Raw genomic sequence first — 26,394 nt, 5'->3', positions numbered from 1 at the left:
CGGGACCCTAACTAGCAACCGAAGCACAGAAAGCTAAAATTAATATGTAACCTCGTAAATGGGACCATATCCTTAATGTAAGGTGAAAGACGTGGAAAAGGACAATCTTAAACACCTAGGCTTGCACTCTGTAGTCTACATCACATTATTTATTTTCTATAATGCAACTCAGCCTTCACTTACTTGGTCTTCGGCCATTGTTTCTCAGTGCTAGCAGCGAGAAAAGCGAGCTGCTTCTTCGTTCTTCTTCCCTCAAAAGAAGTAGTCCTCTGTCATTGGCTGTTTGGCTCGCCAGTATGCAGCGTCCTGATTGGCCGTTAGTGGCACGAAATTGACTGGCCTTCAATCCGTAAAAATGTTTTGTGGTTGTAGTTTTTTTTTTTGCGAGCTCGTAGGTGCAGTGTTGCACACGAGCCCAAGATGTCTCACTCGTACAGATATTTTGTATTGCGAAAGTTTTTTCGGATACAAATTTAATTTGCACACACACAGAAAAAAAACACAACTACAAAACTGATCTACATGTTTGCAAATAATATTTCTGCAGACAAAGGTTTTTTGCACAGCCACAAAATGTTTCTGCGGGTTCAGATTTTTTTTACAAGCACGACTCGTTTGAATGCAACTACAAAACATCATTTCACATGCAAAATCTTTTTGCACGCACAAATTGTCTGTGGCATGATATTGAACCCATAAATAACGCGCTGTTTCACTAGAGTCGATATTGACCTCAACCTGTTCAATACTCCATCTGGAAAACTGCGGATTCTGTGTCATGCTGTGCATGGAAGCTAAGCTCTGACCACTCGGTTCAAAGGTAAAAAATAATTTTTGTTTTTTAAAAAAAGACAGCCTAATAGTAGATAATACTATTCATTTACTTAGTCACTCATGTAGTTTGGATCTTTACGTTTTGTTTTGCGCAGTTTTAACTCAAAATACACAAAACTAAATATTTATACAAAAAATACACAAAATGACAACAGAAAGATACACAAATACACATATTGACTCCAAAAAACATACATTACAGAAAAATACACCAAACAAAAAAATATAAGTGAGTTAAAAAACAACAACAACAAACACATTTATCATGTTCATGTCCCATAGAATTAAACCGGGGAAATCGCACACGCTGTTTTATTTTGCACCCGCAAATTAACCCCTTTATAACACTACAGAGTACAGAGTATGTTCACCTTTTTGTACATCCAACCTTCAAACACATACTCATTTGGCCATAATTAACTCTACTTAAGCTCCCACATGAATGCATAATTCCGACGGGCACTGTATCTATTTCACAGCTCTCTTCCGGTGCGTGCCAGCTGAGTTTGGCCCTGATCTCGCTCCTGTGGACTTCTCTTTTAAGGAAAAATATTTTTTTACTGTTCCTTATTTGGTGGTGATGTCGTTTCAAAACGCTAGTTTGACCGTACGCTATTTAGACCGGACGGACCTCACCCGGAAGTGATTGACGGCAATGGCTGCTGTGTTGAAAGCTACAAATTTCTCTGCAATAATACATATATTACAGAAAAATACACCAAACGACAACAAAAATATGAAAATGACTCAAAATACACTAAACTAAATACTTATACAAAAATTACACTAAAATGACAACAGAAATGCACAAAACTACACCAAAAAAACAAACTAAAATACACAAAATTACTCCAGAATCACACTACAATGGCAACAAAAAACAATAATTATACAAAAAATTCACAAAAAGACAACAGAAAGATTAAAAAAATACACATAATGATGACTTAAAAAACATACATTACCGAAAAATACAACAAAAATATGACAATGGCCCCAAATACACAAAACTAAATATGTATACTAAAAATAAATACAACTAAATCTTTATACTAAAAATACATAAAACTAAATATTTACACAAAAAATACACAAAATGACTCCTGAATCACACTACAATGGCAACAAAACAATAATTATACAAAAAATGCACAAAAACACAACAGAAAGATACAAAAACACACGACTCCAAAAAACATACATTACAAAAAAATTTAAAATAAAAAACCAGCAAACATTTATGCACAAAAAAAACAACAGAAAGATACACAAATACACATGACTCCAAAAAACATACGTTACAGAAAAATACACAAAACAAAAAAATATAAAAGTCGTGATGAAGTCATGCACATATCCCATAGAATTAAACCAGGAAAATTGAACCCGCAGATATACCCCTTATGCTCTCCACATGAATGCATACTTCCGACGGGCACTGTACTAGTCTATATAACTTGCTTTTTACTTCATGTTCAGTCTAGAAGATGCATTACAAAAAGTTCAACAGGATAATCTGCATGTTTTTGCTGAGTTTTTCCAAGTTTTTTTAAGTTGAAGATTGAGACATCTATTACTATTATTACTCTCTTCTTATATTAGTACCATGCTGAATTTAGAAATAAATATAGGTAATACAAAACAGTCATTTAAAAGCTACCAGTATTGTGACATGAGGCAATAGGACCTTCTGCCTGAGTCGGTTGTGTCTGAACACAGTATAAAGATAAGACGGTTGTAAAAATGTCCATTCGGTCAGGTTGAATAAACATCAGTGTGAGTAATTATTGGGGTTGTCAAATTGTTTACGCAGTTCCCAGTAGAGTAAAGTTATGAGTGTTAGATGCAGAAGTGTTTGAAATGACACACTGGAATAACAAATTTGGATTGTAAGTCCTCAAAGTTTCTTATTTGCACACTAAGTAATGTAATAGTGCTTTGTAGAGACCATGGTGTTCACAGAGCCCTAAATGGGGAAGGAGTCTCACTCTGATTCCTGGCAGCTTGTAAAGCAGTGGAGGCTAAATTAGGCCTGGTTTCACTGACTCTCAATCCTTCAAGTTACTGCAGAACCTCAACGCAGAGCTAGACAAGCCGCTTGGCGCTCATTGAGGGCCACCAATGCATTTTCACTATTTACCTTGAAATAGTTATTGTCACAAATTAAGGGATAGCAATTAATAAACAAGTGTCAGAGTAAAAGCTTTCATTTTTATTATTTTTTAACCAGTTAACTCACCTAATTTTATCCAAAAGGAGGAAGTCAGCTTGTTTGTGGTGCCAAATGTAAAAATAACAATTTTTGTGCTCATATATTCTCAATATTTATCTTACTTTCTTTACATTTAGCCAGTTTTCCTCACATTTAAGATAAAAATTCATTGAAAAGAACAGGTTATTTGTAATCATCAACAAGTTGTTAATGTTTAAAAATATAAAGGTTACATTTAAATCTAAATGTTAAATTAAAAAAAACAAATGGTAAACTTAAACTGATTCAGGTTTTACTGCATTATTTATCATAAATGCCTTGCTCTCCCTCCTCGTTCACCCTGTTTTATATTTAAAATTCCAAGTATGTTGTGTCCTAGCAACATTTTCTTTGAATCGTGAACCACAACACAGTGTGGTTTGTGGCCTCCTACAAAACCCATTCAAACATTTAGACAGGACCAATGCTGCAACAAAGTGTACACATTCGTTCTAGTTGCAAGTATGATGCATGCGCTGTTGAATATAATGTTCGTCCTACTCTTTCAATGGTGTGGTTTAACTGATGAAATGCTTGTTGCACACTTCCCACGCGTTTCCCCTTTTTTTCTGCAGTTCTGTCCTGTGTGATTGAGCGTGTCTTACTGTCTGTGCTTGTAGTCGGAGACAGGTGCTGAGTGCTGCTGACTGTGGCAGCGTGTGTGGGCCCCAAGGGTCTGCCTCTACATTCCAGCGATAACTTGATAGACAGTCACCGGGGCAGGAAGAGGAGGGGTGCAAAGGCCTGTATCACACTCACAGATGAAGAACTGATGGGGTAAGTCCTGTGGAGGCTGTGGAGTGTGGACTACCCACTTCCTGGTTTCCAAACATGTTTTACTGCTCATCTCTGAGCCTAATAACTGCTCATGTCAAACACTTCCTCTTTTGACCCACACAGCATGACTGCACATATAAGCTATACACACAAAGCTTCTTCAACAAATGGATGGGAAAGGGAACTTTAGAAAAGAGGATGCAGAAAAAGGCGGGGATTCCGGCATTGCAGCCATATTTGGAATGAATACATAATGCAAACCAGAGGTACAAATGAGACAAGCAGGGGTTGTCATGGAGACTTGATGTTGCACAGTGAAGGTTTGCTCTAAGCCTGACCACATTTGCGGTATATGTCATTGCTGAGCAGTAGGTGCTATTATGAGTGTGTGAAAGAGCAAAAAAACGACATAGGGAAATGAAGGTTTTAAGTTCATCCCACAGTGCATTGCAACAGGGTGGCCTTTGTTGAAGTGGCTTTGTCAGTTCCTGTGGTATTTCAGCGATACACAGTGACCCAGGTAAGCTTTCTGACTGAGTAGTAGGTAGTATTTTATAACTTCATGAACAAGTAATATTTGTTATTGTTTGATTTCAAGTTACGTTTTGTTTTTAAGACTTTCCTGTCAAATGCAGCTAAAACGGGTTATAGCATTCTAAATCTTTTTTGGACTTGGTCACAATGAGTCCTCGTACCATGTGTGTAGCTTCTTGAGTTAAAAAAGTTGCAGAGTGTACAAAACAAATGCCTTTTTCTCCCAATGTGCATTTTCACTGTAACTTTACACCAAGCTTCGACCTAAATTATGCGTACAAACATATGTAGACAGTATAGTGTCAGATGAGGACATGATAGTGTGCCGTTTCCTCTTTCAGTAAGTCAAACCTGTCTTCTTGATTTGCACCTGCTTGAACAAAAGTTACAAGAAAACCACAAATGGTGCAGCAGGAAGCTAGGGAACTGTTACTGCAAATGTACACAAGAAATCAGTCTTTTACTCTGTCAATTCTATTGTAGAGAAATGGCCTGAGATTGCTTCTGTTTGGTTTTCTTTAAAACTCTGTTGTTGTTGTTGTTGTTGTTGTTGTGATCATCTGTAATGTGAGCGTAATGTGTATTTAGAGCTTTCATGATAGATGAGCCGTCATAGTTTGGCCCGCACTAAAAGCTATGGGACATTTCCTCAGAAGAGTGAGAGATCGCGTCAGCCAGCCAGTGTCCCTTACAGAGGGCTGAGAAATAGCAGAGTGCTGTGGTGGTGGGGAGTTAAGAGGGAGGAAAATAAAATGTGGAAGGCTTAGATGAGATTATTAAACAAAGAGAGGTAAAGAAGTTTAAGACCTGTTTAAAAAAAATAAAAATTTGCTTTTTGAAATTGTTTTATTTTCACTACGCTTCTCAAGAAAATTACTATTTTTGGTGGCTTCAATTTTAATCCCTATTCTTGGGTGCCAATTCGATTTTAATCTCTATTTTTGGGTGTCGATTCGATTTTAATCCCTATTCTTGGGTGCCAATTTGAAGTATTGCGATTCTACAGTGACGATTATCACAATTTGTTCCGTATCCAAACACATAAATTGAAACCGAAACTTCTAGAAATATGTCACAGTTCCAAAAAACAAAGCACATCGCATCACATTCAGTCATTCACTGATTTATCATTATTTATTCAGTGATTTATTATTATTCAGACTGAATTAATAATAAAATAAAATCTCCATCAGAAAGAAGTTTTCCTGGAGTTTGTAATCACTTGTTGGTGTATTACAGCTACTCAGTGGTCACCAACAAAAATGTGAAAACTACAATAAAGAAACAAATCGATTCTGGGAAGGAGAATCGATTATTAAAATCGGCAAACAAAAAACCGCATTAAATTGTATAATTTTTTTTCCCCCCTACCCTTACTATTGTTGCTTGTTACATGCAGGTTTTATTCACATACTTGGAAAATGACTCTGGAGCCAAAGAAGACACAATACAACAGTTTCAATTGGGCTGTATGATGCTTTCTTACGAGTTTACTAGTTTGGTGTTAAAGTGCAGGAATTCCCATTGAAATTTACGCACACTTTCGCACACACACACATCCGGTTTTCTCTGATTTTGAATGCATTTCAATGATTAGTTTTCTAGTTGCTTTTTCTAATCTTTTACCACTTCAACAGTGTCAATGACCTAATTTAGGAACTCATTTACACTCACTTCCATTTCTTAGAAATAAGATCAGTTCAGCCAACGGTAAGCGGGGCTCATACGGACATTTGAAGTAGAACTTTAGGTGTCTTTAATCTAGACCAAAACATATAGCTAAATTAACCTTGTTTTAAAGGTCCAGTATTATGTTATTTTTCACCTATCTCCAATTGTTTTAAAAACCCCAACAACATAGTATTTGAGGTTTATTTTCCCAAACTCGCCTGTTTTTTTGGAGTTTTAGCCCTCTGAAAAGTCACTTTCAGAGCACTCCCAAAATTGGTCTGACTGACCAATAAACCAAACCAAATCACAGCAACATCATTAACAGTTTTCCTTCTCCTCCTCACCTCTTCTGACCACAGAAATACTGCATTTAAGACAATTGTCCATTGTTTTGTACGACTGCTGTGTCGCATTGGGTCACAAATTTGTCAAATCATCTCTTAAAAGTGATACAAGGCGGTATAACGGCTACTAAAAGTGGAACTGATTGTGAGCGCTTTTTGGTTTATGTATGAACTAGATTATCTCTATACTGAACATAAAAATCTTAACTGTGATATCAACCTGCCTTCACTATGTTTGTTTTACCTGTGAGGTAGATTGAGAGGGAGGAGCTAACATTCATTTGTAGGGTAGGATGAGCCAGGATTGTCAGGAAGAGGAGTTTCCACCCTATGACGTATTATTGGGGAAATACCAACTTGCCCGTTTGGAGCTGACTTTTTACAAAATGTGGAATAACAAGGGAGGGAGGAAACATAACTTTTTCAATTTTGGCCTTCTGAATGAGGCTAAAGGAATGTATATCACTGTAGCAAAATCATTATTAGCTAATTTTTCATCACACTGCTCCTTTAAACTGACTGCAAACAAGCCATTAAATAACAGAGTTATTTTTAATGTAAATAGCAAAATATATGTTGTAAAAAAGTAATGAAAAGACAGATTTTGGACATGTTGTAAACTAAATGATTTACTCAACATTGAGTTAGTGAGCATAAAAGCAAAAGCCATGCAGCGCTAGAGAGTGAGAAGAACAGGAGCACTGGTGCAGACGAGTCTGCAGCAGAGGAGGGGAAATACCACGTCAGTGTCTGAGTTTCACAGAATCTACATCTTTGTAGGTGCTGCTAATGCCTCCTTCTGAGTCAGAGCAACATTATTCAGCTAGTCTCCTCATTACAGGTCATAAAAAGCTCAATATCAACTCTAGTGGGCCCTGTTAGTTTCATTGATTAATCCCAGAACAGATTTATCAGCTGACCAAAAGACATTTCCCATGTGCTTATCGGTTGTTTTCCTGCTTGAAAATGGATCCCTAGATCATTAATGAACAATTGCTGGATGTGGTTCAAAGCATGCACGTCACTGTCACAGCTAATACTGCCACTGTCTCTCTAGATTTGATTAACTCCCCTCTCACATTTCCTGTGTGCTCCAGTGTGAAGACACGTTGCAGTAGAATATTGGCAAGGTAACGAGTTTGCACTACAGCCGGAGCTCAGCCACAGATTGTCACGCAGGGTTTAAGAGACTGCTGTGTAAATTAGAGATGACTTATCACCATCTTTGAATTAAACAGCGCTGTGGAGCAACAGAAAGTGAAACACAGAGATCGGAGTGAAAAAGCAGAGCCACGAAAGCTTATACATTAAACAGACATTGGAAATTTCTTGTTTTGTTGATGGTATTAACATCTGTGTGTGTTCCATTTTACCTCATATAAGAACATAAAGAAGCGATTATTTTAATTTGCTAATCAGAATGAACATTTTCAGTTTAAAATGTTTTCTAGAAAGCTTTTCCTGTACTGGTGACAAATACTATGGTTGTATTAGTATTGTATAGGAAAATACTTTCTGTGTATTCAGCACAGGTGGCAAAAGTACTAGTACTCAAGTAAAAGTATAGAAACTTCAATTAAAAATGACTGGGAAAAGTATTGAAGTTGCTCCCGTAAGTGAAAGTTACAAAGTACATGCTACTAAATGTAAAAAAAAAGTAAAACAAATGTCCCTTCATTAATAAAGATGGTTTTTAACCAGCAAATTCCATATCTTTTTTTTAAGAACTAGTAGAATACTGGTGCATGAAAAGAAGTTAAATCTGTTTCCTTTGAACAACTGGAGAATTTAGCACTCATTAATAGAGGTGTCCCGATCCGATATTGATATCGGATATTGATATCGGATCAGGACCAGAAAACGAATATCGGATTTTATTGGACTGCATCTAAAATCACCGATATAAGCGCTTCCGCTCCAAAACGTCTATCCATAGTGACTGGTTCACACTCCAACAAAGTAGGTGGCGGTAATGCACCTTAACGTTGGTGCTGGTCTTATAATTTATTTTTTATTCAATTTATTCAATTGTAGAAAGCTGCAGATCTTATGTTGAAGGTTAAAATGTATGTAACCAATTGATTAATAATAAATGGGTCAGTTTTTCTCATACCTACTGTTGCTGACTATTGTTCTTTGTTTGAGTGACATCACTTGATCAAACCTTTTCTAACATTCCACACTACAAAATAAGTAACAAAAGTATGTATGATTCGTGCTGATATTGTATCGGATCAATATCGGTATTGGCTGATACGCAAGGCTGCAATATCGGTATCATATCGGAAGTGAAAAAGTTGTATCAGGACATCCCTACTCAACAATTTGTATATGAAATTTGCCCAGAAAAAAAAGGACAAATGCTTAATAAAACCCAGAGCAACTTTGAGTTTTAAGAAGTTGTAGAAAACAGGTACATTTAAATCAATTAAATCTGTTACCCTTTATGAACACCTGGAGAATTTAGCACTAATTTTAGATATAATTTGTAAATAAAATGCTCTTGAATGCCAGAATTCATAGCCCATGAGTTGCAGCTGTTGGTTTGCATCTTTTTTCACTGTGACGTCATTTTCGAAGGTCTTAAAAGTAACAAGCTGAATTTTAAAATGTAAGGAGTAGAAAGTACAGATAAAGTTATGAGTAAAAGTAAAACGTCACCAAAAAAATAAATACTCAAGTATACTACAGAGAGATACCAGAAAAAAACTACTTAAGTACAGTAACAAAGTATTTGTTCTTACCTCTGGTATCCAGGGGTATTTTTGACCATGTTTCTGATGCATGTGTGCTCCCAACACTGGATGAGGTGTGTTGGGTTACAACTCCCTTCTTTAATTCATTCCAACAACTCACACTGCAATAATAGTAATGTTGAAACAGGATGTTCCCTCTTTAAACCATTGTTGTAAATGATCTGGCATTAATCCAGACCCCAATCCCACCTCCACCAAAAGAAGTTGGAGAAAGTGCCAGAGAATGTGATTTGTCACTTAACTCTCACCCTGCGCTTTATTGCTTAATACTTTGTGTCTTTAATTGTTTACATGTACTCATTTAGCAATACTAACCCTCTTTATTCTTTATAGCTGGGGTTTTTAATTCATGTCGTCGAGTGCCACAGTCTCGCGTGTTTTATGCTTCCCTGCTTCCACACATCTGTCAATAACTGTTTCATCACGTGGCTCTGCAGAAAACCAGATAATGACATGCTCATTGCATTCAGATGTGTTGGAGGTGATAAACTGCAAAACAGTGTTAATCATAGTTTTCATCAACTATATTTTGTGACAATAACTAGACTATGATTAATTAAAAAGATTAAAATAATTACATGTGAACAAAAAGTAAATTATTTTGGTATATATATAATGTTCAAATGGGACGAAACCCAATAACAACAAAGTTTATTTTTTTAGAAGGTATCCCAACAAAACTACTTTTGTTACTTGAAGGCGGGGCAAGCCTTAATGCTATCCCATATCAGGTTGATGGATGGTAATTGATGCTTAAAAAATAAATAAATAAATAAAAACTTATGCTTTATACTTGACACACACAGATGTCATTTAGTTGACTAAAACTAGACTATAACTGAAATAATCCCGATGACTAAATTTAGAATAAAACTAAGTTGCATTTTAGACTATGACTAAAACTAAAACACTATATAGAACAGCCCAACCCTGGTGCGCAGGGTCAGCCAATGTCAGCATGTTCCACATGTCAGGCATAATGCTAGTTTCATCAGGACAAATCACTTTTATCTGACACACAGAGATAATGTCATTCACACACCCTTTCACTTCTCTAATTAGCATATTATACATGCTTTTCTACAGCATACGGAAATCAGAGTTCCTCATAGAAAACTCCCTCAAGCATGAGTGAGTACGTGTAAACTCTAAGCCTGTGTCCATATAGTCCCTCCTATCTCCTTTCCTATCCACTGTTCCTTGACCCTGGAAGTGTTTAAGTGACGGCCATGATAAGGAGTGTTCCAATTCTCTTAAAGCTATGGAAAGGAGTCTCATTACTTCCTTTGTAACCTCCTTTAGCTTAGGAAACACTGATGCATCATTTACCAAAGGAGACCAGATAATGCTGACCCACAATTCCTTGCTACAACAACATTTTAAGGGACCCGCTCATTTTGCAGATTATGTAAATTACCAATTCAATGATATGCCATAAACAACTTTTAATAATCAAAAACTTATATTTTACGATATGTAAGCCATATTATCAGATTATAACTGACATAAAACAGAGTATTCTGTCGCTCAAGAAAAAGCTATCAGACATTTTTAATTCACCTAGGTTGTACATTTGTATGCCTACAACGTAATGTAGGCCTATATATTACATAAATGTAACAATTTCATAAAATCGTACTTATTTTGGATTAATGTTGATTTCTAAGTGAAAGGTGAGTGTGAGCAACCATTCCCAATGTGTCGTTCTTTTAGTTTCACTTTTGTTCCTTGTAGCCTCTTTTCCTTTGATTTCCATTCAAACCTTGTGATATTTGACATTATATCAGCAGTTAGAGGCACAAGGGAAAGTATTATAAATATGCTTTTAGTAGTCCATTTTTGGAAATTTGTAGTTTTTCACCACGGCAGACGTCACTAACATTCGCTGCCATCGGATTATTACGTCACCTAGTGGAAGTGATTCTGATTGTCAGAACAATGTGAAGGCTTTTCCTAACTCCTTAACCCCGTGACGTCAGGGTTAAGGAAAAGTAGATAGCTTGATATCCAGAATCCCACCCTGTTGTTGAACCAGGAAGTATTGCTAACCACTTCAACACTGTGTACTTCTAAGTGTTTACTTTGTTATAACAACAGTAAACGTTGATTATTGCACAGAAAGTATCACTGTATACCATGTTTGACTCTTGAACTTATAAGAGCAATTTATTCTCCCATAAAAAATTTTTTGCATTACCTTTGGCAATATGCTTTTTTCAGTTTAATTCACTTTATTCATATAACACCAAATACAACCTTTATCCTGTCAAACTTAAAGACTGTTATTTCTACGCACAAGCACTTACTTGGCTGATACAGTTTGACTTGGTGCAGGCCACTGTGTGTAATGCATTTGTAATGTGGGCAGGGGCCAGTGTGAGGCTGAGTTAAGGGTTTCATGCCACCGCAGAAAAGCAGCCTTTAGGAAAGCGAGAAGTCCACGTTATCTCTCTTTGAAAATCACCCCTCATTGTTTTCTCCACACCCTTCAATCAATTATCTTTTCCGATGGCTCTTTTTTTCTTACTTTTCCATCACGTCATTAACTCTTCTTTCTTTTTCTTTTGTTTGTTTTCACAGCTTTTCTTCTGTAGACATATTTAACATTCCCGTCATAGCTACAGTACCTCTCACTTTGCCAACAAGTCACTTCTCTACATTTTGATTTTGATTTACCTAATCATTGTTCCTCCCTCTTTCCTTTTCCTTTAGCCTCTCAGTGTTATGAGGCAAGGGCAGTGCTGCTGTAACTGAGCCAGCACTTCCTAGTGTTGTCAAGGGGAGGTGTGGCCATGCTTTCATGAGAAACAGAGGGAGGGGAGAGGAAAACTGCAGGATCTGTAATGCCCAGTGCGTTCAGAGCTTACTCTTCCTCCACCTCGTCCTCTTCCAAAGCTGTTGCTATACTGCCGCACAGCAGACACGGTGCTCCTGCCGCAGACAGGCGACCCAGGCTGGGGGGGAAAATCAGTAAAAGACAGTCCCCCCGATTCAGCAGCACAGCTCTGCACAACCTAGCTCAGCCACTTCAAGAGGCAGGGGAGGGGAGACACTAGCGCACACAGCCAATGCTGCAACACACACATACGCACACGTATACATACACGCACGCAGGCAAACACTCCTCCTCTCTCTCTCTTTCACACACACACAGACACACACACACTGGTGCCCAGCTTTGCACAGCTCCTTTACTCATACGCTGCTGGATCACTCGCTTGCCTGTCCTCTACCAGCGACTCTGCCTTGCTGTGTTCTGCCTGTCTGCCTGAGAATGGTCCAGCCGGTGCCTGGGGGTCTGCTGTCGTGGCCTGTCTGAATACACGCATAAACACAGCGGGCCAGGCGACAGGCGGAAGCACACACATACATACACGCACACGCACGCACACGTACACAAACTGGAGAGCAATGTGAGAGGTAAGAGTCTGGGTCCTAACCCTTCCTCACAGTTTGTTTAGTTTTTATCGAGATCGTTCCTCCGATATGTGCTGCTGTCTTCACTTTTTACAAAGTATGTATGTGTAATAGAGCTGCTTTAAAATGGAGATCGTCTGCCCTATACTGTTTGCAGTCTGCGCACATCTGGCTTCAGAACTTGTTTCTCTTACGGCTGTGTCTGACTGTGTCTAGTAGAGACAGACAGTGAGAGAAATTCCCGACTTAAAGGAGAATGCCTACTTCCTGAGAGGAGCGCTATTAAGCAGGGACATTTGCTGGTGTATGTATGCGCGAGTGTGTTTGGAGGGCCGTGCTTGTTCCAGGAAGCTGTGAAGAGAATCAATATATCGCCCACTCCGCTTTCATTCCTCTCATCTGACTCAACATCGGGCATGTCGAGAGTTATCCTTCAGGGCTTGGTTAACAGGGAGCGTGGTCAAATATTTGACTGTCCTTCACGTCTTTCCTCTCCTGCTGCTGCGTCAGCCTTAAGGGGAAGCATGGTTTTGCATGTGTGTATCGGTGCTCCCAACGTGTACGTTGTGTATAAGGCAAAACTCCCTCCCCACTGCATGTAAATTATATGTGAAATGTGAAGCCGCTGCTTCCTTATATGGTGAGCAGTATTTCAGTACAGTAGAATCTTGCCAAGCATTTGGGGTCGCAGGAGGAGAGCGTGTGTGAGAGGGTGACTGTCTATGGGAGGGTGTGCTTTAGTGGATGTGTGTGTTTGTGTCTGAAGAAGTGTGTTTGCGTTGGTCTGACAGTAACTGGGCAGTAACTGGGACGAGAGACCTGACGAAGAGAGAAAGATTGAGTAAATTAAGGGGATTTTACCTTTTAATTTGTTGACAAGATAAAAAAGTAAGTATTTCCTACTTTATATGAGCTTTTTCAAGTTTTCCTTCTTTGGGCTGTTTGTATTGTTTCTGTGGATCAGACCGATTAAAAACATGGACCAGCAGGGCCAGAATGACTCATGTTAATGTCATTTTCTTGTGGTTCCTTCTGAACAGTGGTTGGCCTTTATTTAGTTTCAAAGTTTTAATCGCCCCGTGTGAGCCCAGGTATCTTTAGTGGTTCTCAGTCCCTTTGGTTTCCCTCTGTCACCTGTTTTATTCCCCCACCCTTCCCAATACCTCCCTTGGTTTCATGAGTGCTGGTTGTGGCTGTGGTCAGGGCAATGATTAGGAATGTTGTTGTGACTCGGAGGGATTCATGGTGGCTCACACAGTAGCAAACATACCCAAGTATGCCCAGCACGAACAGATGGGTGGCAGATTGAATATTACAGTCTCTACCATGGCTCTGCTGCAGGTAGACCATCAATTTGTAGATTGTTGTCTCATTGTTGTATTCATACCTGTGTACAAATGCTGAAGAGTGCACCGCTGTCACGATGGATGAGTGAAATTGTGTGAAAAAGTGTCCTTCTGATTTGGAGTCTGCCTTACGGACAGGATTATATGCATGGTTGAATCTTCACTGACAGGTTAAGCCTTTATTACACGAGGGTTTCTCTGTATACTCCTGTGGTGTTATGAGCACATTCAAACCCCCTATGAGCAACAGTTTGACACTGGCATTGGTTGAGTAAACCCCCCTACTTAACATGATCTCAAACTAAGCTGGTGTGATGGTGGGAGACACTGTTCCTCTACTACATGCAAATAATGAGTCTTAAAGCTGACATCATTAGATTTTTTTCGAGTCAAATCGCCAGTTTTTGTCTTTGCTGCATTGCCCACCTTTATCTGAACTGCACTTTACTGCTGTTTTTGGGACTGGTTATTAATGTTTAAATGTACGTTTATCATCACATTCTTGTTTTTATTTGTGTTTCAACCTCAAAGCTCGACTTTGAGTTGTTCTCTGTTTTTTAGGCTGTTGCTTGAAAATGAACCATAGATTTCAATAAGTTACTGAGATAAAATGTTCCACTTGTGCCGATGAGGCTGGTTTAGTACATATGGTACAAGCCTGTCATTGCCAGATCCCGTTAGATCTCGGAAGCTAAGCAGGTCTGGGCTTGGTTATTAGTTGGATGGGAGACCACTGAGAATTCCAGGTGCCACAGTGGGGTGGCAGTCACCCCTGTGGTATCTGTCATTGACACTTCACCCACATTGCCTAGTGTGAGTGAGTGTTGGTGGTGGTCGGAGGGGCTGATGGCGCACTATAGCAGCTTCGTCTCTGTCAGTCTGCCCCAGGGCAGCTGTGGCTACAATAGTAGCTTACCACCATTAAGTGTGGAGTGAAAGAATAATCCCTTAATTCTGTAAAGCGACTTTCCAAAGAGTGTCCAAAAAAACGCTATATAAAATTGATGTATTATTATTATATTGAGATGCTTTCTGTATGTTGTAACTTGTAATTACTAGATATTAACCTAATGTTTTTTGCATACATGTTAATAATGATTATTTAGAAGTGGTCCCAACTTGTTTCAGAGCTCATTTGAGACCTTGAAAAACTTTCCCAAGTGCCCTTAAACCATCAACCCAGACAATGTCAATGGCGGCCAATAAGCCACTCATTATCCCATAAGTTGTTCTATTATCCCCACATTATGGTGATTTCAGCACACACCTACACCCAAAGTTGCAGTGTCACACACATTCATCATTCATTTAGTCAGAACACAAGAACAGATGGAGATTTTGTCTCATCACATCTTCGCATTTGTGTGTTATCTTTTGTCGTGCAGTGTTATGGTTTTTTCTCCAAATAGGACTTAACAACGTAATATTCATTGTGTTGTTAAATACAACTGAAATTATTATTTAGAGGAAATAGTTAGTCCATGGTAAATAAGATGATATACAAAAGGGGCTCTGTTCTCCTTAGCTCATCTTGTGACCTGTGACAATCTATAACCTTTAGTCATTGCAAATTAAATAGAATATTTGGAAGAAGGGTATTTATCAGTTTGTGTTGCTGTGAGTGTTACACCAGGTTTATTTATCCTTTACACAGGGATGCATAGCAGTGCTGTGGTGCATAGAGAGGCCGTCCTGTGTCTTCATACATGTTTAGTAATGCGAAAAAGATGAAGACACAGCAGAAAAATCCCACTCAGATGTACACATAAGCCTGTGTGTGTGCGTGCAGAGGTCAGCGAGTGCAGTATTGACATGCTATATTCTAAGCACATGAAGCAGAGCCAGGGGAGTGTTGCATTTCCTCCAGCTCTGTGCACAGTGACAGCCTATATCAGCACACCGTCACCCTGATTCAACCTATGTCTAAAACCTGGAACTCACTAAACTACTTTTTCATGCAATCGATGCTGAAAATGCAGTGAATTTTTTTTGTTTTTTCTTTAGATATAGCATATGTATCAGTTACATTTGTATAACAATGACATTTTATTTATTCATTTTATTTCTTAGGATGTTCTGTGCAAGTAATGTCCAATATATAATAATGCACGCTTACTGAGAACCCACAAGCTAAAGAGAAGTCATTCATTTTGTTGTAAAAAGCTGCATATTTCAAATTGTGACTTTGCCGCTGCACTGTGATTTGTTAATGGTAATTAAATTAAGTATGTGGTAAACGAGGCTATTTTTAAAATTGCAGTATTTGTAAAGTTTACGTGACATGTACTCGATGGGAAACATTTTGAGTTGTTGTGACTCATATATTGTAAGGCCTTAGAATTATAATTTTGACTTATTTGCAGTGTTGGGAACGTTACTTTAAAAAAGTAATTAGTTATAGTTACTCACTACTTGTTCCAAAAAGTAACTGCGTTAGTAACTGAATTACTCTATAATAAAATTAACTCATTACCAAGGAAAGTAACTATTTGTGTTACTGTTAAAAAAAAAAAAAGTTGCTATATGTCAAATAATTCATATTTTTTTAGATGCGTGTGTCGTGAGGTGCTTCATTAAATTAGAGTTGTTTACAACGGATGTGTGTGTGTGTCGCGCGCGCGTGTGTCGGCACGTCACCTTAGTCAATCATAATCGCTCACCTTGTTTTTTACCCGCCTCCTCGTGCTGGCACATGGGTAAAAACACTGGCTCTGATTGGCTACCGTGAAACATGACGCCGCTTTAGCCAATCATAATCGCTCACCTTGTTTTTAACCCACCTCCTCACTACAGCTGCGTATGGCGCCAGGGATGCTTTCGGATAAAAGTTTATTCAATCAATACATGTAACGCACCGCATAAAACGTTCAGTAATGATAACGGCGTTATAACGGCATAAAAAGTAATTAGTTAGATTACCCCGTTACTGAAAAACAAACGCCGTTATTTTAAACGCCGTTATTCCAAACTCTGCTTATTTGACATCAAACCTGTCCTTGTGTAGCCTCTGAACTGAAGATATGTGCATACCTGCTTTAGAGGGTATGACATGAACTGCTGAGTTTCACTAACAGTGTGTCCTATTTGAACTATCTCGTTATGAGTGTGAACCGCACCTTTCTTTCTTTTTTTTCTGTCACAATGAAAGAGTCAAGATCCGCAGAGGTGAGCACGCTTCATTTCTTGCTTTCACTTTCCTACTTCAGTCACATGAGACTTATCTTCATCACAAAGACTCTCTTGTGCTCATAAAAACGTCTGAATGTGAGTATGTATCACTCTTCCCTGCCAACAGTAAAATTAATGGCAGATGTACTTGCGTAGTTTGTTTTTTTTTTATTTGGCAAAAAGAAGATTCAGACTGGGCCTTTTGTTAATGAGGAATGTTTTTTTTTTATCTACTTGCTTGCTTTTAATGTCGGCGAAAGTGTCTTCCATTCAGGCATCGGCTGGTGTCACATGATCCAGCAGTGTTGGTGATGCGCTGTTTTTCAAAGACGAACATCCTCTTCCTCTCTCAACCCAATAATGTTTCTACCACGTGCCCCACGGGTGAGAGGAAGCTGACAGTCTCTCTTGATTTTGCTCTCCTCTCTCTATGTCTTTCGCCATCTTTCCTTTCTACATCATGGTTGACCTTGCACCAGCTTGCAAGACCTTGAAGTCTAAAAGAGCAAGCTGCTGTCGATTGCTGGAAGACAACATAGACCAGACATGGGAAGTGTAATGGCACAGGAATGGCTAGAGAACAAGTATTAAAAACCAAAAATGTCAAACATCCACTCTTAAAAATTCAATTGATTCTGCATAACAGTGGATAAGAGAGATGTCACTGGTAGTTAGAGGGAAATGTGTTAGAGTGGGTGGCAACAAGAAATACAAAAGAGATGAAGAAACAAATGGGGGAAGGTTACCCACATTCAATTCAACTGTATTTGTATAGCGCAATTTACAACAAAGTCATCTCAATGCCCTTATCAAAATATAAAATTCATTATAAGAAAGAGAAAACCCAACAAGATCCACATGAAGAAGTATCTAGCGACAGTGGAAAGAAACAACTCCCTTTTAACAGGAAGAAATCTCCAGTACAACCAGGTTCAGAGGTGGCAGCCATCTGCCTCGACTTGTTGGGGTTAGTGGACAGAAGGACGAACAGAACAGGATAGAGAGATAGAACATCAAAGTATCTCAGACTAGTTGAGCCACAGATCAGGAACTGCCATCATCAGCTTCACGGCACCTGAAACAGAGCAGAGAGAGAAGGGTGAGGAGAAGGCACTGACTGCAGAACAACATGATACATTATTATCAAGTCCGCCTGCCTTGGCCTTGGGTCTCACTCCCAGTGGCCTGGTCAACACTTATTATAAAGGTGATGAATCTCTTCCCATTTATTGGTAAGCTAACAGAGACTCCAAGGTCTGTAAATGCGACCATTCACAGACAAGCCCATGTCCGCTCTATCGGTTAAGTAATGTTATGATTCAGTCCTGTTTATGCAGACTGTAAATCATAACCAGCTACATCAGAATTTGAATCTCTTCCCATTTATTGAACCAGTAAATGCGACCGTTTACAGACGAGCCCATGTCTGCTCTAGCGATTAGATTGTTATGATTCAGTCCCGCCACATACTGACATCAAGGGTCAGAATATGCACTCGTTATCATTCTGTCACTTTTTAGGATTATGCTACTCTGTTGTTTGCTTACAGATACAGATAATAAAACTACGGTAACTTATGGCGCATTTCCATTGTTGGTATCGGATCTACACGGCTCTGCACTCCTCGCTTTTGGGACCGATACGGTATTTCTGGAGCTTTTCCATTGAGCACCAACCAGACACGCGAAAGTGCCAGACTCCACGGATAGCACTTTTGCTGCCATCCTCACAAGTTCGCCAACAAAATTAAATGGTGGCCAAATGTTTTCACTCTGTGCATGAGTTAAAGGTAGGGTAGGTAATTTTTGAAAGCTAGCATGATTTTGAATGTAACCTGCCCGACGGCTCCGCCATTACCCCCCTCCCCACTCCCCTCTGTGCTATGTCTCACTCACATGCATGCGCACAGCTGCTGCAGAAGCAGACCTCAGCTCATTGCTTGTATTGTGTAGAAACTTTGTTGTCTCATTCACCAGTAAGTAAACAATAAACTTTGCCATTATATATACGTTCCTTTTTCAGAGCACATAAGATCTGACTTTCTGTTAGGACATAAAGACAATTTCAACCAAAAACTTAAAAAGTGTATCTGTAGAAAATCGCCGACCCAAGCCTTATTGACTCTACACTAATGATTATCTGAACCAATCAGTGTCTGCTTTGTGCCTTTGTTACGTACCTCCTCCACGTACTTCCTCCACGTACCATGGAGGAGATACTTTTTCTCAGTGGAAACGCGCAAAGAGATAGTCGAGCCGAGCCAAGTAGAGCTGATACCGCCAGTGTCAGTCTTAACCTTTTTTCATCAGTCAGTCTGTTATCTAAAAAAAAAAAAGACAAAATTCACCTTGGTAATATTTGATCAATTTCCTTCAAAACAAAAAAAATATTGTTCCAATGTCTTGAATGAGATAGTCTTCATCTTGTTTTGAACGGCCTGTAGGTTTACCCCATGAAGAAACAAAGATAGACGTTAAGTTTGTTTAAATTTATCTTTGTAACTGGAATGTTCATAAGTCATATACCAGTAAGTGATATAAAACAGGCCCAGGTGTAAACTGGAGTTTACATGTTTCCCCTTAGTGTGCAGAGCTTTCCTCTGGGTACTGCAAAGTTAAAGCCTGTTTTTGATCTGAAGAGTGAAACACTGAGTGCCTAAAATGGTTTATTTCAACATGCCTTTTTTTTTTTTTTTTTTTGCCTTTTCATAAGTCAAGTTTTAATGGTGTGACTTTGCAGTATGTGTGTATTGCAACAAAATCATCAGAAAATACAACTAATTATTATTTGTTCATAAATCATAATAGTTAATAACAGTGACGTAGAAGAAGACTTTGTGATTTTGATAGCAATAAATATTTGGTCTGTGGTATTCAGGTTTATACATGAACATTAGACTTGGCTGAGTTGATGTTCTCTCAGCAGTGAAGATTGAGTGATGATATAAGCAAAGTTCATGGGAAGGGAAATAGGCCTTAAGTTATGTAAACGGAGAAAACAGCCTGCTGTAAGAGTTTCATTCTTAAGAGAAATGAAATGTCTCATAAAACATATTTATTTGGCATTAAAATGTTCACAGAAAAAATGTTCACAAAAAAAAAAAATGTTCACAGCTGGTTGTGGTTAAAAAATAGAAACACTCAATAGATGTTATGATTCTTGTGTCCCTTTTCTGTTTTTGTCAAATCATTATTGCTTCTTCTTTTTTTCTCCCCTCCAACTGAGCACGATGTAAACTATATTCATTTAATCATGTATAATTTATTGTTTTTGAGAAGTCTTTCATGTGAGCTTGGTTCTGCATTAGTCATGGAAGAGAAGTCCAAACCCTTTGCAAACCCTCCAAAGGTCACTTTTAGCTTTAATGGAGGTCATTGAAAGTAAGCCTGATCTATTTTCCCCTTTACTTGGCTCCTCCTCTTCAGATGTACCATATATCCACGTTGCTTGGTCATCATGACCCACGCTGCACTGCTGCAGGGTTTAGATACAGAGTGATGCAGTGGTGCAAAGTTAGCAGGGGGGTTCATGGCACTCCTGCTCAGGGTGAACCTGCATTTTTTGTGAAATCATTTCTCAGCATGAGGGTGTGGTGACTTGTGCAGCCAGTATGATAAGAGCGGAATGGACCCAAAGGGGGCACAATCGTACATTTCTACTAAAACACTCCGTTAGTAAATAACACGTAGAGCCAAAACTTCTAACATGACAAAATCTATTTATTAATTATGTAAAAAAGAAAAAAAAAAAACTAGAAATTTGGAAAATGGTCACTATATTAGACAACATCTTAATTGGACAACCATATTATTGTGTGTATGCCTCTGTGTATGACGATTATGTATTTTGTCATAATTTCGAGATCATTATGATAGAACAACACTGAAAAGGATGAATATTACAATAGCAGGAACTGCCTAAAGGATGAAATAAAGCACCAACAAGAACCAGTTTAAAAAGCTTTTTAAGACATTTATCATTAGTAGCCTCGCTAAATTTAATTGGTGAAATTTGGGGTCGTAGATATTAAATAATGTAATATTAATTATAAATGTCCCGATAAAACTTTTTCACTTCCGATGAGATACCAATATTGCTGCCTTGCGTATTGGCCGATACCGATATCGACCCGATACGATATCAGCACGAATCATACATACTTTTATTACTTATTTTGTAGTGTGGAATGTTAGAAAAGACTTGATTATTAAAAAAACAGACCCATTTATTATAAACCAATGGATTACATACAATTGACCTTTCAGAATAAGAATATTCTATGATTGAATAAAATAAATAAAAAAATAAAATAAAATATATTGAAAAAATAAATGAAATAATAAAATAGAATATATTGAAGAAAAAAAAAAAGAAAAAAAAAATATATATATAATTATTTCGGAGATTTTAGACGCAGTCTGATAAAATTCGATATTCGTTTTCTGGCTGATATTGGACCGATATCAATATCGGATCGGGACACCTCTAATATTAGTATTATGTACATTCATGTGTATGTATGTATGTATGTATATGTGTGTATGTATGTACATGTGTTTGATGTGCCTGTATAAACTGTATTTATAACATTTGTGCCTAATATATATTGAATCTATGTTGTAAAAGTAGTAATAGAAGTTGTGTTTTTTTGTGTGTGATATTATCTCGAGAACTTTGTTTTGTTGTGATGGGGTCGGTATGTATAAGCTTTGCTTCAGCCTACACCCTTTCGGCCGAAGAATTAGACAATTGATGTTGTTTGTTTTTTTTTAGTTTTTCTGAAGACTGCAGAAATAACTTCAAATTCAATTAATCAGCAAAGACCAAAATTATAGTTTCACTACCTGGTAGGAAATGTACCCTCTATGCCAGCTTTCACGTGTTTAAATTCTAACAAGTGAAATTACTTCACTAACAGATGTTTCTATCAGAGGGGTAAAGAGTACCGATATATCCTACTCAAGTAGAAGTACTGTTGCTTGATTGAAATTGTACTCAAGTACAAGTAGAAGTAAGTCATGCATAAAATTATCAAGTATAAGTAAAAAGAAGTTCAGTTAAATAGTACTCAAAGTAAAAGTTACCACCAGTCGTAACTTTCACCCTACATGTTTATTTTTGGTAATAAACCATACCACCCTTACATACAGTATGTTTCATGTATAAACTTAAAAAGGAAGAGACCGAATCTTGCACAGTTGGAGTTAAATTTATTTTCCACAATGACATCTGTATAAAATAAAAGGTTTGTCAAAATGTACAATTATTTTTCAAATGAAATAACGCAAATGAATTCAATTCAAAATAAAAATTCTCAGACTAAAGTATAGCTAAAGTTATGAACTCTAAAAGAGAGAAAATAACCAGCATTCAATGCTGTTTTGGTGTCGTACATTACATTTAATCTGGTTGGTTGACTATGATGTGATGCATTTCATTGTTCATAATAAATAAAATGTTTAATTAAAATGTGTCAAGAAAAAAAATAGTGCAAATGATCAAGAAAACCCAGAGCAGCTTTGATTTGAACATTTTTTAAAAACTTGAAAATGTTAACCAATAAACTAAAGGACCTGCCTAACAGATTTTCTTACGTTGCGACATTATCTTCAAAGGTCTTGACAGGCTCATTTTTAAAATGTAAGCAGTAGAAAGTACAGAGATTTGTTTAAAAAAATAAGGATTAAAACTAAAAAGTCATCAAAAATAAAGTAAAGTACAGAAAACACTACTGACGGTATGTTACGTCTAGTAACAAAGTATTTGTACTTTGTATCTTGTCACCTCTACTATACAGTAGGGTCTCATCAGTGCTGCTGAATAAAATGTTATGTTATAGTTTGTCATTGTTTGAAAGTTACTTATTATCTACCAGTCTTTTGATTACATACATGTAGAGAAAAGGTGAGAGTTATTGTTCTTGTTACTGTCGCTCCCTCGCAGTGGGTAGGTTGGCTTGCTTTGGCTCCTCCCCTTTGCTTTCACCTGGTGCTCAGCCCAGAATGTAGCTCCAACTACGTAGCCTCCTATTGGTCCCGACTCTCACAAGGCTTCACAAGAAAGGAAATGACTAAACACTTCCCCTTGTGCCCTGCCTCAACTTCCCTCTTTACTTTCACTCTTATCCTTTCTCTCACCTCTCAACACATTTGCTATGGCCGACTTTGCTTTGCAGGACTGTAAGTGATACAGGAATTCATTTTATTTGAGGAGTTGGTGGAGGATTTTATGTGTTTGTGACATGACGAGTGTGTGTTTAGAGCGCTGGCCGGGTAAAATTGTTACTTGTTTTAGCTGACACTCCTGCATTTCTGAAATTTTACGTATTCCTCATTCCCACTGCTGCGTAGCTCAGCAGCGGCACGACTTGTGCAGTACACAAACTCATCCGGAGGAGTTATGAGGGGCAAATGGGGGGGATTTGTAAGCATGAGTGTGTGTGATGAGACTAATAAATCTGTCTGTCTTCCCCTTCCTTCTCTCTCTCTCCCCAGAGGAAGTGCCTTCCCTGATGTCTGCTGCAGCTTTGACCTGCTTCTACAGCTGAAGCTCCACCCTCCTCCCCGCCCCCCACCCCCCCACCTCGCTCGCTTGCTGCAACAGTAACACGAGTACAAGGACAACAACCACACCCTCGCAGCAGACCCATCCGCTCCCAGCGCCATCCACTCCACATACCTCAACCTCTTCTCACAAGACGCTCCTGCCACCAAGCGCCACCCACACCCACCCACCCCCCACCACCACCTCACTAGCTTTACCAGCCTTACCACGCCTCCAGGTCCACACAGCATCTCACCCACCTTGCCTTTCACCTTCGCCTTGAACCCTATAAGCCTCCACGCAGTCTTCAGTGTCCTTAATCCTCCTTTAGTAGGCCGCATCCACCTTTGTTGCCTGCTTTGTCAAACCAACCAGAGGGCTCCCAGTTTGGCCTTTATTTCTGTCTTTGAGGAATGTTTAAGCAACTTAGTCTGCTTTTGATTCATTAGGGGAAATAAGCTACTAGGACCCATAGCAGAACGCTGTCCTGCTACATTTCACGATTGAAAAAAGCTCTCATTTTGATTATTTCATTTCAACGTCACGGACCATATTAGCGCCACACAGACAAAGAAAACAAAACCTTAGTGGTGGATTAAAACAGTAGAGGTTCTTTGTTTTGCTCTCTGCTCAAAGGAATACTTTTTTGCCATCACATCACAATGGCAGTGAACCTAACACACATTCGTGACACAAAGTGGCTGACATTGGAAGTATGTCGGGAGTTCCAGAGGGGCACATGCTCGCGCTCTGACCAAGAGTGCAAATTTGCCCATCCAGCCAAAAGCTGCCAGGTGGACAACGGACGGGTCATCGCTTGCTTCGACTCACTCAAGGTAAGAAGGAGGAAAGAGATGAGAAGCGTGCCTTTACTTTGAGTTGTAGCGCAAGAGTGTACATGGAGTTGCACACTGAAAATAGCCTGCTAGACTGCACCATCTGGTTACAACGTGTTCGTTTTAGTCCCTCCTATTTCTGGTCAGATGACTGAGACATGTGATCAATGGCACAATCGAGATGGAGGGTTTTTGTTGGAAGATTTGTCTTTTTTTACTTGATGACACAGCATGTAGCGCACACTAATTAATGATCTGTTAACTTGTCATTTCTATTATTGTTTTCAACTCTGCTCTCTCATTTTTATGTTGTTTTTCCAGCTCAATGGGACATTGTATGTCATTTCTTGTTATTATTTTGCATTCCCCTAGGTTTTTCTCTGACTTTCTAGTTGATGCGAAGGACAGTCAGTATAATTCATCAACCATTTATTATTTAGTATTTTTTTAATTTTACTGAACAAAACCTCTCAATGCTAACAATATTTGATAAATATTTTCCAGGTTGTAAAGCAATAAGAAAGGTCAATTTTGGAAATTTTGTTCAAAAGCTACAGTATTCGATCAAAAAACATCTAATCAACCTAAGTTAAATGTTAACACAGGACCACCTTCACAATTCTTGCATCCATTGAACTTTTGAGTTTTTGGAGAGTTTGTGTTGGAATTTCTTTGCAGGATGCCAGAAAAGCCTCTTAGAGCTGCTCTTTTGAAGTGAATTACCTCCCACTACCATAGGTCTGTTGCTTGAGGATGCTCCAATGGTTCTCAATATAGGGTTGAGGTCAGGGGAGGTTGGGGGCCAAAACATGAGTTTGGTGCATTCTTATGTATGAAAATTTTGCTACAGAAAGCACGGCTCCTATTTTTGCCCCATGGAAGAAAGTTACCGGTCAGCTACTCTATAGAGGGTTTTCACGGCGTGTCATCAACCCGGAAGTCGCCATTTTGGAGGTAAGCAGCCGGTTTACAAACAGTACACAAATGAGCAAATCTCGAATTTTGAGAGGAAATGGTGAAATATTGCTGTGTTTTTGGCTGTACTAATCGGTCAGACCGTGAAAAACGTGGAGTTTTATAGACTGTCAAAAGTTATAACAGATTAGGGAAGAACAATGTCTGCATTTTATAGTCAGTAGTTCTACATCGGGAGAGCAGTGACATGAGACTAGCTCACCGTTGTGGCACCAGTTGTTATTGGTGTATATGCAAACACTGCCGCCCTCATCTCCTGTCTTGCATTTAAATTCAGCTTCAGGTAGTCCAGTTTGTTCTCCAGGGAGCGGACATTAGAACGCAGGATGGAAGGAAGCGGCATTCTCTGAGGATTAGCTTCTAGCTTGGTTGCTAGCACTGCTTCTGATCACACCGCTTACGTCTCCTCCGCTGGCGGACACCTCTGGTACGAGGCTCCACAGGTTGCTGGATGTAGCCGGAGTTGCAGTCCGCGGATCGAGGTCCAGAGTAGTCGCATCTAACAGACTATAACTGTTTGATTTGCCTGAATCTAAGATTGCCTGGTGGTCGTGTACTATTTCAGAGTAACTACGCTGCCGGTTCACTGTGAAATTATTATAACTGAGTTATCTGCGATTTTAAATCCGTTGCTAACGCAAGCCTCTGCAGCCGCAGCCGACCTGCAAACTTCTATAAGATCTAAGGTCTTCTGCTGTGTATTGGTTTGGTGAAATCCAGGTAGTTGATGATATCAGGATACATACTGTAATAGTCCAGATTTTTGCCTCGTAGATCTTGGTTTAGCTTTATTAGCCTTTCCTCTGATAACTTGTGAGATTGTTCTCCCTGATTTGTAATGATTTTTGGCAATCTATAAAATTCCAAATGTGTCTCACTGTTTGACTGATTGGTACAGCCAAAAACACGGCAATTGTTCACCATTTCGTCTTCAAATTAGGG

General features: G+C 38.7%; 1 protein-coding gene across 11 annotated transcripts in view; it reads left to right on the top strand.

Moving 5' to 3' along the window:
• Nucleotides 1-12,025: 12,025 nt before the first annotated feature.
• Nucleotides 12,026-26,394, top strand: part of mbnl1 (muscleblind-like splicing regulator 1) — a 61,398-nt gene continuing 47,029 nt past the window's right edge. For 3 of the 11 annotated variants that reach the window (XM_028472155.1, XM_028472156.1, XM_028472152.1), the window contains exons 1-2: nucleotides 13,259-13,472; nucleotides 23,593-24,477. In XM_028472155.1, coding sequence (XP_028327956.1) covers nucleotides 24,304-24,477 — 174 coding nt within the window. In that variant the 5' untranslated portion in view covers nucleotides 13,259-13,472; nucleotides 23,593-24,303. Of the gene's footprint in view, nucleotides 12,588-13,256; nucleotides 13,473-13,819; nucleotides 13,926-23,137; nucleotides 23,278-23,592; nucleotides 24,478-26,394 lie in introns of those variants that run through there. The other 8 variants (XM_028472153.1, XM_028472147.1, XM_028472148.1 and 5 more) reach the window with 7 other exon arrangements.

The sequence above is a fragment of the Gouania willdenowi genome, chromosome 17 (assembly GCF_900634775.1).
Source record: "Gouania willdenowi chromosome 17, fGouWil2.1, whole genome shotgun sequence".
Taxonomy (NCBI): domain Eukaryota; kingdom Metazoa; phylum Chordata; class Actinopteri; order Blenniiformes; family Gobiesocidae; genus Gouania; species Gouania willdenowi.
Note: the sequence above shows the minus strand (reverse complement) of the source record. Positions and strands in the feature narration are given on the sequence as shown.